This window comes from Carettochelys insculpta, chromosome 1 (assembly GCF_033958435.1).
Source record: "Carettochelys insculpta isolate YL-2023 chromosome 1, ASM3395843v1, whole genome shotgun sequence".
In the NCBI taxonomy this organism is placed as follows: domain Eukaryota; kingdom Metazoa; phylum Chordata; order Testudines; family Carettochelyidae; genus Carettochelys; species Carettochelys insculpta.
The window spans coordinates 6,280,685-6,298,036 of record NC_134137.1 but is presented as its reverse complement, the minus strand read 5'-3'; the positions used below and the strand labels follow the sequence as shown (position 1 = coordinate 6,298,036).

The window sequence follows — 17,352 nt, the reverse complement described above, 5'->3', positions numbered from 1 at the left end:
AACAGATATTTTGGAGCATAAGCTTTTGTGGGCAAAGACCTGCTTCATCAGACGCATGAGTGGGGGGGGTGGTTTCAGAGGGGTATTGAAAGAGTGGGGTCCCAGTAAAAGGGAGGGCCAGAGCTGACAAGGTCTATTCAGCAAGGTGGAAATGGCCCAGTATCAACAGTACTTATCAAAAGAGGAAAAAACAAGTCAGATCAGACAGGGGGATGTGAGCCTTTGTCAGAGTGTAATGGGGAGCTATTAGCACTCAAAGCAGAGAAACTCACTGGGAGCCACTCCCATTCTCTGTTTAATCCATGGTTAATGGAGTCAAATTTGCAAATAAATTGAAGCTCAGAGATTTCTCTCTCCATTTGATTTTTGAAATTATTTTGTTTCAGGACTGTCACCCTTAAATCTGTCACTGAATGTCCAGGGAGATTGAAGTGTACCCTAAAGGCTCCTCTGTGTTACCATTCCTGATGTCTGATTTATGTCCATTTATTCTTTTATGGAGACACTGTCCAGTTTGGCCAATGTATATTGCAGTGGGGTATTGGTGGCACATGATGGCATATATTATATTAGTAGACGTGCAGGTAAAGGAGCCCCTGCTGGCATAGTTGGTTTTAGGTCCTGTGATGATGTCACTGGTGTAGATATGTGAGCAGTGTTGGCAGCGAGGACTATTGCAGGGGTTGGTTCCAGGCCTAGAGTCACTGGTTTGTGATTTGTAGTGGCTGGTGAGGATTTGTATAAGGTTGGCAGGCTGTCTATAGGCGAGGAGAGGCCTGACTCCCAAGGTCTGTCAGAGTGAAAGATGATTGTTCACAATGGGTTGTAGATCACTGATGATGTGCTGGAGAGGCCTCATGTGAGGGCTGTATGTGATAGTCAGTGGTGTACTCTTGCTATCCTTGCGAGGCCTTGTCTTGTAGCACGTGGCTTCTGGGTACATATCTGGCTTTATTGATCTGTTTCCTCACTTCCTTATTGGTTATTGGTTTCCCTGAGGGCAAAACTAGTGTCCTTGTGTTGTGAAATCTCTGACTTCCATCTTCAGGCTGAGAATTCCACAGAAACAGGGGGCTTCCTTTCAGGAACTTTGTGCACCCCAGAGGAACTTTTACCTGCACCTGTTTCAATATCCTTTACACTCTTCAGGGACACACACACCTTTTCCCAATTCCTAGGCCTCTAGGTGTAAATGTGTTAATTTAAACTCCCACCTGTACCAAGTCCCGAAGGCTCAGGGTGAAACTTCCTGCAGATATGCAGGATCTTTTTCGCTGATAAAGCCTTTCACAGTCAGATGCATATTTCCCTTTTATTGACAATTACCCAGAAAGTGGAATACATGTTGCGCACGCATTGTTGTGCTCAACAATCCTGATAGAGGCCGGCTGACTTCCCCTATTGGCCAAAGTCAGTGTCTCTTCATGACAAGTGCTGCATCTCGTGGTCATACAGGGGAATTCTGGCACCTCTGATCTTAGGCTGTCTCCTCGACTTGCGCTATTCTCCCAGGTTGTCTTCTTCTTCTTTTTCTTCTTGCCTTTCTGATATTTTCCTTCTTGGAGTGTGGTTTATGTAATGAATATTGTAACTTGCTTAGTTCTACCTTGAACCATTGTTTTGGTAGAATCTGATTAGCCAGTCATAACCTGCTTGAACAGAATTATCTAACCAGTTCTACCCCACTACCATAGTTGATTTACACCCAGTAAAATTAATATAAAGCCAACAGACACAATGAGAACTGAGATAGGAATCAGACAGACAAACAGCAGGAAAGTGAGAATAATCACCAAAGGAAGACAAGTATCAGAGAGGTAGCTGTGTTAGTCTGTATCTTTGAGGACAAAAAGAAGTCCTGTTTTGGAGCATAAGCTTTCATGGACACTCATGCATCCGCTGAAATGGGTCTTTGCCCGCAAAACCTTATGCCCCAAAATATCTGTTAGTCTACAAGGTGCCACAGGATTTCTTGTAGTCATCAACCTCAGCTATTAATAAGTAATTTGTTGCCACTTAAAAAGCTATTATTTAAGTATTCATTACCCATCTGGAGATCTGTTTTTTATCTGGTAATGATGGGTGGCATGACGAAGACATCTCCTTCTAATTGCCTGGTGTGACACTACTGGAATCAAACGTAGATGGAATGTGAGTATGTGACTCCCAGATTTATAGTTAATGGTGGCTGCTCTTCATTCTGGCTGCAAAGGACAGATTTTCCATAAGGTTATAGAAAAAAACAGCTGGTAATACTGTTTGGCTGCATCTATACTACATTCCCTTTTTGAAAGGGGAATTCTAATGAGGGAGATCAAAAATGTAAATGAAGTGGTGTTTTACAGATCTAATGCCACTTTTGCATATTCTCACACAGTCAAGCTTCCAGGGGAGGCTCTGTCCAAAGCAAAAAATGTTGTGTTGATGGTGTTCATTCCAAATTAAACCCCATTTTCAAAGGAACACTTCTTCCTACTTTTTCAGGAAGAAGGGTTCTTTTGAATATCGTGTGGTTTTCCAAGAACCCTCTTGTCCGTGGTTTATTTTGTTTTGGAAATGCGATCACACTCATTATTCAAATGAGGTGTGTGATTTGTAAGTCACTGCTTCACTAGCGCTTTCAATCTAGCTCATTTGAATTCCCCTTTCGAAAGGGGAATGTAGTGTTGACTCAGCCTTATAGAGCAGTGCTTTGTATTCCATGAAAGCCAAACAAAACAGTGAAATATTGAACCCCTTTAGATTAACCTAAATCAACATTTACTGACTTACATATAAACTACCCATGAGCCTCCAGTGCCTTCAGCTGGAGCAATCCCCTGGCGTCAAAGGACAGGTAAGTTTATGTGCGTCAAAAAAAGAACTGACAGGACAATTGCTGAAATCTCAGACTCATGAGTATTAAGTTTCAACATAATGGGGATAAGAGTTTCTCTCCAGGAGGGTGAGAGGTCTGTTCGCTCTGTGCCTCTGCAACTTCAGTCTGAGGGAAGACAGCATGAAAAGAAAATCATGTTTCTGAATCTGGAGTAGAGAAAATCGGAGCGCTGGCAATCTCAGTGGGACAGCTGCAGGGATGCACAGTGGGTGTGAGCGCTCTGAGGAAGAGATGCAGTATCTAGAACACAGTGTCAGGGAGCCTGAAACCAGGTCAATAGGGAATGGACATCCTACTTAGTGCACAGACCAGAGAAGTGCACTAAGGTCAGCAGGTATCTCAAAAGTCAATGTATCATGGACTGCAATGCAGCTGATTGGTTCTGACAATATCTGCCTTCCAGACCATTGAGACTTCCCTGAGCAACCCCCACAGGAGCTTCCTGAGAATGTGAGCAAATGTCAGCAATTACAAGTAACCTCAGAAGGTCTGAGTTTCCAATGGGCTGCAATACATTAACACTTTGTGTCATCTGGAGGAAGAGTTCCTACCTCTGGCTCCTCTTAGTCTTTAGCAGGGAAGTAAGATGGTACAACAAAGGAGGACCACACATTCCAAAGGAGAGAGTAAGCCAATGAGTTTCTTACCTAAGGTAGTTGTACAGAAATGCCATAAGCCTGGGAAGCAAACAGGAAGAATAAGAGGCCCTGGCAAAGCCAAAGAAGTTATGAGGTGATTGGAACAGTGGAGACTTGTAAGGATGACTCACATAGCTGGAGCAGTGCCATGGAAGGGTATAAACTTTTCAGGTAGGACAGGCAGGGAGGAAAAGGAGGAGGAGTTGCGCTCTATGTGAGAGAACAGTATCGTTGCTCAGAGGTCCAGTATATGGAGGGAGAAGAGACTTTCAGTGTCTTTGGGTTAAGCTTAGGGGCAGAAGCAACAGAAACGATGTTGCATTTGGTGTCTGCCACAGGCCTCCATATCAGATAGATGAGGTGGAAGAGGATTTCTTCAGACATCTAAGAGAGGCTTCCAAATCACAGGTGCTGGTTTTCATGGGAGACTTTAATCACTCAAACATTTGTTGAGAGATGAATACAGCAGCACACAGACAATCCAGGAAGTTTTTGGAGAATGTTGTGGATAACTTCCTGGTACAAGTGTTGAAGGAACTCAACAGGGCCCGTGCTCAGCTTTACCTGCTGCTCACAAATAGAGATGAAATAGAGGAGAAACAGACGTGGGTTGCAGCCAGGGCTGCAGTGATCATGAGATTGTAGATTTCAGGATTCTGACAAAAGGAAGAAGGGTGAGCAGTAAATTCCAGACCCTTGACTTTAAAAGAGCAAACTTCAACTCCCTGGGAGAACTGATGGGCAGGAAGATGGTAAGAAACTGGCTTGATGGATGCTAAAAATGGGTAGAGGTCAATTGCTCAGTGTCTGTTTGGCAGTTGATTTCAAATGGAATGCCCCAAGCATCTGAGCTTGGGCCAGTACTTTTCCACATCTTTATTAATGACCTATATGATGGGATGGATTGCAACCTCAGCGAATTTGCAGATGACACTAAGCTATTGGGTCAGGTAGATGCACTGGAGGGTAGGGATAGGCCCAGAGTGACTGAGACAATTTGGAGAATTGGGCCAAAAAAATGTAATGAGTTTCAATGAGGACAAGTGGAGAATCCTTCACTTGGGACCGAAGAATGCCAAGCATTGTTTCAGGGTACTGACTGACTAAGTACAAGTGCAACAGAAAAGGAGCTGGGGGTTACAGTGCATGAGTGGCTAGATAGGAGTCAACAGCTTGCTCTTGTAGTCATGGAGGCTAACAGCCTATTGGGGTGCATTAGGAGGAGCCTTTCCAGCAAATCTAGAGGAGTTATGATTCCCCTCTACTTAGCACGAGAAAGGCCAGATCGGGAGTATTGTGTCCAGTTCTTGGCCCGCATCAGAAAGGGTGTGCATGCACTGGTGAGGGGTCAACAGAGGGCAACAAAAACAATTAGTGGTCTGGAGCACATGACGTATGAGGAGACACAGAGATTTGTAGAAGAGAAGAATGAGGGGTAAAATAATACTGAGCTTCGACTTTCTGAAACGGGGCTCTGCAGGGGAAGGCGAGAGACTGTTCTCAATGGTGACAATGGTAGAACAAGGAGTAATGCTGAAAGTTACAGAGAGAGAGGAGTCGGTTGTATATTAGGAAAAACTATTTGACCAGAAGGGTGGTGAAGGACTGGAAAGTGTTTCCAAGAGAGGTGGGAGAATCTCCATATCCCTAACGGTGTTTTAGTCCCAGCTTGACATAGTTATGGGTGGGATGATTTATTGAGGCTTGATCCTGCTTCCGGCAGGGGGCTGGACTAGTTGAGCTCCTGAGGTTCCTTCTAGTCCTACAATTCTATGATTCTATGAGTCACATTCTCTCTCCTTCCCTCTGTATCTCGTCCCCTTCCCTAGACAGGCTGAGCTGCTGCCGCTGAGCTCCCTTTGCCACCAGAGAGGGAGTTGAGGCTGATCTCCCCCTTTGCCATGGTGCCGCAGGCGCCGTGTGGAACATGGTCTGAGGCGCTATTTCTGTGAGCTCTCACTGTGGTTTCTGGCACTTGGTTGATGGCCTGCGTGAGGGGTGTCAGTGTGTGGCTGGGATAGGGGTTGTGAGTGCTGGGGATATGAGGGTACAACCGAGGTTCAGGGAGCAGGGAGGTGGAGTACGTGTGAGAGGAGGGAGCCGGGGAGGTTGTGAGACAGGCTGTGGGCGTATTCAGAGAAGTTGGCAGGACTGGGAGTTGCGCTGCACACTGCAAATGATGCTACCTTAGTGCTCACCTCCCTTTCCAGCTTGTTAAATAGACGTGAGATACTTACTGTGCTTTTTGCTGTAAAGTGTATGACCTGCTTTGCTGTACTTCTGTTTCTGTCCAGGTGTCTCCATTTCTGAGCTCCATTGATTCATCAACCACCTAATGGCAACTTTCAACCTCACTGTCTCTGAAGCACCAACATTCATCTTAACAGGCATCCCTGGTCTGGAACATGCACACATCTGGATTTCCATCCCTTTCTCTATATGCTACATAGTCGTCCTGTTGGGAAATTTCACAGTTCTGTTTGTTGTAGGCAAAGAGCAGACCCTGCACAAGCCGATGTACCTGCTTCTCTGCATGCTGGCGCTCACAGACATCATCATTACTACATCTCTCATACCAAAGACACTGTGTATATTTTGGTTCAACTTGAAAGTCATTACTTGGGGTGGCTGCCTCACCCAGGCTGTCTTCTCTTCCATAGTTTCTATGATACAGGCAAATGTGCTTGTAGCAATGGCCTTTGATCGCTACGTTGCTACTTGTAAGCCTCTGAGGTACACCGTCATTCTAAGCAATGCGTGTGTAGCTAAAATAGGGCTGGTGAGTTTAATCAGAGGTGTTCTCTTCATGCTACCTCTGCCCCTGCTCTTGATCAGGCTGCCATTCTGTGGCAAATGCATTATTGCACACACACACTGCCTGCCTATAGCTGTGGCAAAGATTTCATGTGGAGATTACACACTCCAGAGTATGTATGGAATGGTGATTGTACCTGTGAATGTTGGGTTAGACCTCACACTCATTTCTCTTTCGTATTATCAGATTATCAGAGAGCTCCTCAGAATTTCCTCCAAGAAAACCCACCAGAAAGCCCTCAGCACCTGCTTGTCTCACATTATTGTGTTCTTGCTATATCATATTCCCAGATTTTTTGGCATTATAACACCGCGGTTTGGTCAGAGCATTGCTCCCCACACACACGTCATCATGGCCAACCTCTATATTCTTATCCCTTCCATGCTCAACCCTATAATTTATGGAGTCAAAACCAGAGAGCTTCGTGACAAAGTGAAGGAATGCATTTGGAGAAAGTGATAATATCTGTCTATTGAACTCCAGCTATGTTTCATGAAGGGGAAAGGATTCTTCCTCATTTATTAGGGGTGCTCTATCCCAGTTTGGGCGAAGTTCACAGGTGGAGGCATTCCTCACACCTGACATCTTATCACTCCACCCCAAACCATGTTTCTCACCCTTGCTGAGTTCTGACTCTATGATTAACACTTGGCCTATTTCAGTGTCTCCCGTCAGTGCCAACTCCACATATCCTGTCATTCAGCCATTCTCTGCCTTGAAGAACACCAGAAGATACTGCAGCTTCCTGACTCATGGTGGTTTTCCATAGTTCATGTTTGTTGATTTTTTGTGGACACCTTAGACTGCTTGAGCAACAGAGGAGAGATTCGCCTGTTTTTCATTGGCCTCGGACTCAGGACAAGCTAACCTAGCTGTTTTGGATGGTTTTTCTTAAACACACCGATTTCTCTGACAATAAATACTATTATGAATTTCTCTTTCAATTCTTTCAGTACATTTAAGCAATGCTGGTGATTAAACATTGTTTTTTAAGATAATCCTGAGAAAAATCAAGCTGTAAGGTTTGGTGCAAGATGACCAGTAGGAAAACATTCATCAGGTTAGGGGAGAGGTTGGCAACCAAAATAGGAGAAAGAGATTTTTTTTTTAATTTGATAAACTGCTCAGCGAGTAAAGAGCTGCAATTCCTGTAAATATGGGAAAGACCTTAATAAGTAATGTCAATCCATATTTTCTAACCCCTATTTTAAGGACAGTGAACGCACAATGGTTTGTAATGAACTACGTTTTTTCTGCAGGGCATTCACAAATTTTTTATGTATTCTACTTCCTCACACTTTATGTGGGTCTGATTGTACCACTGTCTTTCCGAATTTCACTCAGGAACCTCTTTTAATTATAAAGATTTTACCTCATGTTTAATTTCAGTTTTCTTGCTTAAAATGTGTGCTGCCCTCCACATCAGAAATGTCAGAAGCTTCCTTTTCATTTTAAAAAATAAGACTTTTTTAGCAAAATGATCAAAACACAGAGACTGTATCATATTCCCCAACACACTGCACATTTTATAGGGGGAGTTATCCACCGTTTCAAGGTCACATATCGTTTGCTCTTGCGATATGAGCTGTTCATTGCTGGGCTTTTAGACATTCTCCATTTATCAGAACTAATCAGGAGGTTTTTTATGCTTTGCAGTGACAGCATTGGAAGCCACAACAAAGTCCTTAAAGAGCCTCACGTGGTTCTAGAGTCTCAGGATGTAAAGCCTTGTGCTAGGGCCTACCTGAAACAACACTAAATGTGCTCTGTGTATTTTACACCATTACAGCAGAGCAGCCAGCCAGCCTAGGCCCTGAGATAAGCAGGTTATGGGGGACCTGGCTCTATGCCCCCTAAGTTTTGGGGTATAGGGTGGCAGGGGTGGGTTCTTGAGCATTCATGCCAGAGTGCTGCCCAGACTGCAGCATGCCTCAGATGGCCAATCCTTCAGAGCCTTGCAGAGCAGCACTGTCTGGCAATTCAAAAGGGCCAGAGACTCTGAATGCGGACACTGCTGAAGCACCAGTGGGAGACGGTGGGACCTGGGTGCCCCTTTGGAATGCCGCACCCTTCTGATGTTTGCCATTGCTCACCCCTTGGTGGGCCTTCACCAACAAAACAAATGTTTACACTTTGAAAGATGGAAGGTTTGAACCCTACCAGAAGAATGCTACTTCTGCCAAAGACAGGCAGGATGAAATGTTGCCTTTTGGAGACAAATAGAAACAAATTGATTCAAAACTAAGTACAGGCAGCAAATACTGTCACTGCCCCCACTTTGTCAGGTGCATCCAATAAAGTGGGTCTTTGCCCACGAGAGCTTATGCCGAAATAAATCTGTTGCTCTTTAAAATACCTCAGGGTTCCTCATTAGTTTTGCAGACACAGAATAGCACTGCTCCCCCTCTGATAGCTAGAAGTGCGAAACTACATAGAATTTTCACTCTGCTTTGTCTGTTTCAACACTGGGAGTCACCATATGGTTTCTAACATTTGCCAAACTCTCAGTCCGGGGACTTGTATAGGAAACCCTGTCGTAGCCGGCATTCTATCATCCAGAAATCTCAACCAGCATTTTAACTCTAAGGGTGTGTCTACGCTAGGTGGCTACTTCGAAGTAGCTAGCAACAGGTTGAAATAGCATGCATCGCGTTTACACGTGCTGTACGCTACTTCGACGTTGAGATCGACGCTAGTAAATTTTGTTTACATTTTCCATAAATACTGTGTATTGAAAGTAATTATAAATAAATACAGCAAATAGGATGTAAGTTTACAGTGTACAATACTACAATTGTTGGTAAATAAATTACTCTGTATGTATTGCTATTTCTTTCTTCATAGCTAATTTTTAGTCTTATGCATTGATCAATAGACCTTTCTCGTGGGCCTGGCGACTGGACAAGACAGCAGGCTGGGATCAGCTTGTGCCCTCATCAACTGCCGACCCATGGACAAAGGCTTCCTCCTTCCTCTCAACAGTATTGCTGAGCATGCAACACTCACCCACAACCTGGGGGATGTTCTGCAGGCTGATGTTCAGGTTGGTGAGGAGGCAGCGCCACCAGCCCTTCAAATGGTCAAAGGTCCTCTCCAACACCTGGCAGGCATGATTCAGGAGGGCATTAAACAGCTCTTGGGCTGCTTGTGTGTGTAGATGCTCTGATCTTCCATCCGGGGCAGCCCCTTTCAACATTCCCCTTCAGTATTTCGAAGTTGAACATTGACGGAACCAACCTTGGAGGATGTGTACACAGTAGCTTATTTTCACGCTGTTACTTCAAAAAAGGTTACTTCAAAGTAGCATTTTTATGTAGATGTAGCCAATGTAGAACATTTTCAGGTTTGAGCTCTCCCCAGAAGGGCACACCTGCCAAAAATGCCTCCCTACAGAAATGAACCCAGGGTTGACTCTTTCCTTGTGAAATGTGGGATATCATGTGAGATGAACTACAGGTCATTTATGCCCTGAGACTCAAGAAGGGACTACAGAGTAAGTAGAGAAGACTGATGCTTCTGGTTCAGGTTCAGGATACTATAACCTGTTGAACCAAAACAGACTCAATTCACGTTCACAAACAGGGAGTCAGTGATGTTTCTGAGGCCAATGGACTGATGTGGCATGGGTCACATTCAGTATACACTGTTACAATCACCTGAACACAGTTTCTGGCCCTGAATATTGTGGCAGCATTCCCACCCACAGTGTCAATGACAGGAGTGAACACAATAAAATAAAGCTCACAAATAACAAACTCAAATGAACATTTGTAAGACTCATGAATCATAGAACACTAGTTGTGGAGGGACCCTGAAAGGTCATAAGACCATGACAGATGTTTGCCTAAAGTACTCTGAAAATTCTCCAATTGTGGACATTGCACAAACTTCTGAGGCAATTTATTCCTGTCCTCAAACAGCCTGAGAGTTCGGAACTTTTCCAAATGTCCATACTAACCATCCTGTATTGCAGTTTGAGCTTTTGCTTCTTTTGTTGTCATCACAGAAAAAGGTGAATATTTTTTTTCTCCTTCATCCCCCTAACACTCTGGAAAGCTGGTTTCCAATTTGCCCTGACAAGCTGAACTCCTCTTTCCAGAAAATTTCTTCACCCCCAGCGGAGGCTTTCAGGCTGCAGTCCTCCAAGGGTTTAATTTGTGCTCATCCCTCAGCACACAGAGCCGTGGGAATAGTCTGTGTTCCTGGCCAACCTGAAAGCCCACAGGGAGTGAACAGAGGAATTATAAAACGGATTGTTTCACCTGCTGAGTGTCATGCTTGTGAGATTCATATGCTGATTCCCTTATCTCTGCCTTACTGCCAGTGGAAGGTTTCCTTTCTTGGCTCAGTGGGATTGTGGTGAGTTGCCTGTTTCTGCATTAATGTCAGCTCCAAAGACTGAGGAGAAATTCAAGGGTTTGGGTCTTGATCGATGTGGGCAGGATTTCACCAGAGCTTGATTTTCTGGTGATTGTGAGAAACACAGAGAGATTTAACAGGTTACATTGAAACAACAGGTATATGGAGGAAAAGTTTAGACAACTCTGAAGACTTTCCAGTCGCAGGTGGAGGTAGCGGATGAGAGGCTCCGCCATGACCGGGAGGAGGCCAACCTGCGCTGGGGAGCATGAGCGGCTTCAGGGACACTGTAGGGTTATTCTGGGAGGCTGTGGAATAAATAAGTAAAATTTAATAATTTAAATAAGAGATAAATAAATAAATAAACAAACAAATAAATAAATAATCATTTAAATCTCTTCCCTGTTTCTGACAGTGTCCTTCTCGCTGTCTCACCAGCTCTTTTCGTTCATTTGATTTTTTGCTTTGGTTCTGTGAAACTTTGGAATTCAGCAACTTCCCTGAACTGTTGGAAAGTACAGCCAAAGCTCCTGCCGTGAGTAACTGCATTAGCAGGGTGAATAGTATCAGAGAGGTAGTCGTGTTAGTCTGTACTCCAACAACTCTTGAAAGTTGATATTTCTGCTGTTTTTTTACATTAGCAGGGGATTCACAAGAGTGAGTCACACAGTGGCCACAATCTGCTCTCACATTCTCCCTTCACTGGGGCATTCCAGATAGATACAGGTTTCCCTGGTTACAAAGCTTGTGCCTACATGTTGTGAAATCTCCAGATTCCATCTTCAGTCTGAGAGTGCCACAGAAATGGGTTTCTTCCTTTCAGGAACTTTCAGAACTGTAACACACCTTTACCCAATTCCTAGGCCTCCAGGGGTAGCCCTATTAATTCAAATTCCCTCCCTTCCACAGACCCCAAGGCTCAGTGTGAAACTTCCTGTGGATCTGCAGGATCTTTGTTACTGATAAAGCCTTACACAGTCAGATGCTTATTCTCTCTTTATTGACAATTACCCAGCAAGTGGAATACATGCTGAGCACATGCTGGACAAAGTCAGTGTCTCTGAATGCCGAGTGCTGCATCTCATGGTCAGGCAGGGGAATTCTGATATCTCTGGTATTCGGCTGTGTCCTGAAGGTGAGTTCTCCCAGCTTTTCTTCTTCTTCTTCTTCTTGCCTTTCTGATATTTTCACTCCTGGACCCCAGTTTATGTCAGGAAACTTGTGTCCTCTTTGGTTCTACCTTGACCAATTGTTTTGGCGGAATCTTACTAGCCAATCATAACCTACTTTAGCAGAATTATGTAACCGGTCCTACCCCACTATCACAGTTGATTTACACCCAGTAAAATTAATATAAAGCCAACAGACACAATGAGAACTGAGATAAGAATCAGAAAAACTGCAGCAAAGTGAGACTAATGCATATTGGGGTGCATTGGGATGAGCATCTCCAGGAAATCTAGAGAAGTTACTATTCCCCTCTACTTGGAACTTGAGAGGTCAGATCTGGAATATTGTGTCCATTTCTAGGCCCCTGAGTACAGAAAGGAGGTGGATGCATTGGAGAGGGGTCAACAGAGGCCAACAAAAATGACTAGTGGGCTGGAGCACATGACCTATGAGGAGAAGCTGAGGGATTTGGGCTTATTTAGTTTGAAGAAGAGAAGAACGAGGGGCAATTTTATAGTAGGTTTCAACTTTCTGAAAGTGGGATCCAAAGAGGAAGGGGAGAGACTGTCCTCAATGGTGACAACAGTAGAAGAAGGAGCAATGGTCCAAAGTTACAAAATGAGAGGACTAGGTTGGATATGAGGAAAAACATAGTCATGGGTGGGATGATTTATTGAGGCTTGATCCGGTTTTCAGCAGGGGGCTGGACTAGATGAGCTCCTGAGGTTCCTTCCAGCCCTACAACTCTATGATTCTATCAGTCACATTCTCTCTCCTTCCCTCTGTATCTCGTCTCCTTCCCTAGACAGGCTGAGCTGCTGCCTCTGTGCTCCCTTTGCCACCAGAGAGGGAGTTGAGGCTGATCTCCCCCTTTGCCATGGTGCCGCAGGCGCCGTGTGGAACATGGTCTGAGACACTGTTTCTGTGAGCTCTCACTGTGGTTTCTGGCACTTGGTTGTTGGCCTGCGTGAGGGGTGTCAGTGTGTGGCTGGGATAGGGGTTGTGAGTGCTGGGGATATGAGGGTACAACCGAGGTTCAGGGAGCAGGGAGGCGGAGTACGTGTGAGAGGAGGCAGACGGGGAGGTTGTGAGACAGGCTGTGGGCGTATTCAGAGAAGTCGGCAGGACTGGGAGTTGCGCTGCACACTGCAAATGATGCTACCTTAGTGCTCACCTCCCTTTCCAGCTTGTTAAATAGACGTGAGATACCTACTGTGCTTTTGATGTAAAGTGTATGACCTGCTTTGCTGTACTTCTGTTTCTGTCCAGGTGTCTCACGCATTTCTGAGCTCCATTGATTCATCAACCACCTAATGGCAACTTTCAACTTCACTGTCTCTGAAGCACCAACATTCCTCTTAACAGGCATCCCTGGTCTGGAACATGCACACATCTGGATTTCCATCCCTTTCTCTATATGCTACATAGTCGTCCTGTTGGGAAATTTCACACTTCTGTTTGTTGTAGGCAAAGATCAGACCCTGCACAAGCCGATGTACCTGCTGCTCTGCATGCTGGCTATCACAGACATCATCACTACTACGTCTGTCATACCGAAGGCACTGTGTATATTTTGGTTCAACTTGAAAGTCATTACTTGGGGTGGCTGCCTCACCCAGGCTGCCTTCTATACCATAGTTGTTGTGATACAGTCAAATGTGCTTGTAGCAATGGCCTTTGATCGCTACATTGCTATCTCTAAGCCTCTGAGGTACACCATCATTCTAAGCCATGATTGTATAGCTAAAATAGGGCTGGTCAGTTTAATAAGAGGAGTCCTCTTCGTGCTACCTCTGCCGCTGTCCCTCATCAGGCTGCCATTCTGTGGCAACCGCATTATCGCACACACACACTGCCTGCCTATAGCTGTGGCAAAGATTTCATGTGGAGATTACACAGTCCAGAGTACGTATGGAGTGGTGATCATATCTGTAAACGTTGGTTTAGACCTGACACTCATTTCTCTTTCTTATTATCAGATTATCAGAGAGCTACTCAGAATTTCCTCCCAGAAAATCCACCAGAAAGCCCTCAGCACCTGCTCGTCTCACATTAGTGTGTTGCTGCTTAATCATATTCCCAGTTTTTTTGCCATTATGACACCACGGTTTGGTCAGAGTATCGATCCCCACGTACACGTCATCATGGCCAACCTCTGTATTCTTATCCCCTCCATGCTCAACCCTGTGATTTATGGGGTCAAAACCAAAGAGCTTCGTGACAAAGTGAAGGAATACATCTGGAGAAAGTGATGATCTTCGGCTATTGAATTTCAACTATGTTTCCTGAAGGGGACAGGCTACTTCCTCATTTATTACAGGTGCTCTGTCCCAGATTGGGCAAGGTTCACAGCTGGAGGAGTTCCTCATACCTAACATCACTTCATCCTAAACCACATTTCTCCCCCTTGCTGATCATCGCTTGGAAGGTTTCAGTGTCTCCCGTCAGTGGCAACTCAACACATCCTGTCATTCGGCATTGCAGAACACCAGCATATACTTCAGCTTCATGACGCTTGGTGGTTTTCCATTGTTTCTGGTTGCTGATGTTTTGTGGACACCTTGGACAACTTCAGCACCGGGGGGAGTTTTGCCTATGTTTCATTGGCCTCAGACTAAGGACAATGTTACTGAGCTCTTTTGGATTGTTTTTCTTTAACACACTGATTTCTCTGACCACAAATACTTTTATGAATTTGCTAATTGTCTCCTTGAGTGCTTTCAGTTCATTTAAGCAATGCTGGTGATGAAACATTTTTTTTAAGATGATCCTGATAAAAACCAAGCTCTAAGAGTTGGTGCAAGATGACCAGTAAGAAAAGGTTAGGGCAGAGGTTGGCAACCAAAATAGGAAGAAGAGGTTTTTTTTTTTTGGGGGGGAAATTTGATAAACTGCTCAGTAAGTAAAGAGCTGCAATTCATGTGAATGTGAGAAAGACATTAATAATTAATGTCAGACCTTATTTTGTAACTCCTATTTTAAGGACAGCAAACACAAAATGGTTTATAATGAGCTACATTTTTTCTGCAGGGCATTCACAAATTTTATATATTCTATTTCCTCACACTTTATGTGTGTCTCATTGTACCACTGTCTTTTTGACTTTCACTCGTGAACCTCTTTTAAATATAAAGATTTTACCTCATGTTTAATTTCAGTTTTCTTGCTTAAAATATGTGTTGCCTCCAGAGCAGAAATGTCAGAAGCGTCCTTTTCCTTTTAAAAACGAAGACTTGATTAGCAACATGATCAAAACACAGAGACAGTATCATATCCCCCAACACACTGCACATTTTAAAGGGGGATTTCTTCATTAATCCCCATTACTAATCTTCATTAGTAATCTCCCGTTGCCCTGATTAGCATGCCCCTTTTGAAGATGGGGGCAAGTGCAGACAAGCCCAAGGAGGAACAATCAATAAACCCCATACAAAATGGCTGGGTCTACACAAGCAAGTTGTTCAGAAAACCAGGCCCTTTTTCAACAGGCTTTAGCTGTGGTACGGTGACAGTGCAGGTGACAGATGAGCTCTGGAAGTGCCACATGTCATCAGGCTGTCAGTGTCAGGACCCTTACGCCCACCCCACGTGCCATCCTAACATACTCATGTCCACTTTCTAAATCCAGACTACATGGCCCTGTGGTCTGGTGACCTCTTTCTGTGCTGGACCCTTTGCCCATGACTCTGCCTTGCTCCCCACAACAGCTCATACTGCTCAGCTGTCATGTTGCTTCTTACACATCCAGCATCCAATACACTGGCTCTGGCCGTGCAGCTCTCTGCTGAAGCTCAGCGCTGGCTCCCTGTTGGCACACACGCTCAAGTACTGTGCAAGCTCTGCTCAGAACTGCTGCTCTGCCACCAGCTCAGCTCTGCCATCTGGCTGCATCTCTGGGCCCTGTGGTTTTCACTACTGCTCCTCTGTCTCCACCACATCTTGAAAAGCTGTGAAATTTCTTGGGCATGAAGAGCCCAAAGTCCCTTACGCACTCACCCAAATGTAGATCAAACTATTTACTGAAACATACTTTTTAAAAGTGACACATTGATTTGTACATCAAAGATCACATAACTGCTTTTGTAGCACACCTTGTACAGGGTTGCTTGTTTGTTTGTTTGTTTGTTCATTTTCAAAGCATGATGATCTCCAGCAGAATTCATCCCAATACCAACTAAGCTAAAAAATATCAAATTGAAATCGAAAACCCCATTCCTTTTATCCTGATTGTCAGTTGGCAAGTGTTTCAAAGAACAGGGTGAGTCACATAACTCAAAGAGCAAAAAACAGAGCCCAAAATGTATATGAAACAACAGAAACATTCTTATAAGCATCAGAGGGGTTGTCATATTAAGTCTGTATCTGCAAAAACATCTAGGACTCCAGTTTCACTTTGCAGAGTGAACACTCCTTGTCACTCAGATTATTATTATGTTATTCATTTCAAAATATATGTAGTGAACCTACTTGATGTCTATACTTTGTTTTCAATAAATTGGTTGCTATTAGTCTCCGAAAGGCAAGATTGCATCACTACTGTCTGTCAAAAAAGTAGAGCAAATGACCAAGTTCACAAATGCCCTTGTCCTCAGTGAATTCTATGTTTTAAAGAATTTCAACCCAAAACAGGTGAACTTGCTTCTCCTGAGTCTTAAGACCAATCATCCATAGATAATACTCTGCCCTACTGCTCCACTTATCTAAGGTGTCAAACATTAATGGCAAAAAGATGCCACATTGCCGTCTGATCACAGCTGAAGGACTCTGACAGACAAACCTTCCAGAAGCTCAGGCCCTGCAGCCAACCAGCCCACTGGCCAGCTGGCGAGTCCCCCACTCCCCAGGGACTCCCAGGAGTCCCTATCCTCCCAGACTGAGCGGTCACAGGAGGCGAGCCAGGACCAGAAGTGGAGGGGCCCCTCCTGAAAGGAGACTGAGATCAAAGACCTCCTTGGCCTCTGGGCTGAAGAAGACATGCAGCAACACAGCACCAGCCAATCAAGTTCGCTCAAAGGTGAAGGTGCTCACACAGGCCTACAGCTGGGCCAGGGATGCCTGCAGGTGACTGGGGGCAGAGGCAGCCCTGAAGTGCTCACATTTTTGGGAGCTGCACCAACTCCTTGGCTTCAGGGACACTCCCAACCTAGTAGCCAAGGTAGACACAGCCAGTCCTGAGATGGACCCCAAAGCCGAGGCACAGGACCAGCCAAGACCATCGGGCCAGACCAGCGTGGAGGAGATGGAGAGCTCCTCAGAGGGGGAAAGCCCACTGGTCATCACCGTCACCTCTGGTTCCTCCAGCCAGTCCCCCTCGAGGCAGGTGTCCTAAGATCTGTTCTCCAGACCCACTGCCTCTGAGGACTTGGGCAGTCCTGTTCTGGTCACCAGCAGTCCAGCCCTTCCTGCCAACAGAGCTGAGGAACCCCCCACCCTGACCCCACAGCCCAGGCCGGCACCCATCCACCCACATCAGTAATGCTAGTATAAGTATC

The 17,352-nt window shown here is 44.9% G+C and overlaps 1 protein-coding gene across 1 annotated transcript; it reads left to right on the top strand.

The window, feature by feature from the left end:
* Window positions 1-6,208: 6,208 nt before the first annotated feature.
* LOC142007613 (olfactory receptor 52D1-like) lies at window positions 6,209-14,112 on the top strand. The gene is made up of 5 exons (XM_074984300.1): window positions 6,209-6,295; window positions 9,207-9,374; window positions 11,106-11,205; window positions 11,706-11,825; window positions 13,328-14,112. Exons 1-5 carry the CDS (start codon window positions 6,209-6,211, stop codon window positions 14,110-14,112), a joined length of 1,260 nt encoding a protein of 419 aa, XP_074840401.1.
* Window positions 14,113-17,352: the final 3,240 nt, after the last annotated feature.

Excerpts from the sequence above, each read along its gene's own strand:
- LOC142007613 (XM_074984300.1), top strand. The coding sequence starts at position 6,209 with ATGGCCTTTGATCGCTACGTTGCTACTTGTAAGCCTCTGAGGTACACC. Across the intron at positions 11,206-11,705 it reads CTTCCCTGAACTGTTGGAAA|CAAGTGGAATACATGCTGAG; the intron begins GTACAGCCAAAG and ends ACAATTACCCAG. Across the intron at positions 11,826-13,327 it reads TATTCGGCTGTGTCCTGAAG|GCAAAGATCAGACCCTGCAC; the intron begins GTGAGTTCTCCC and ends TGTTTGTTGTAG.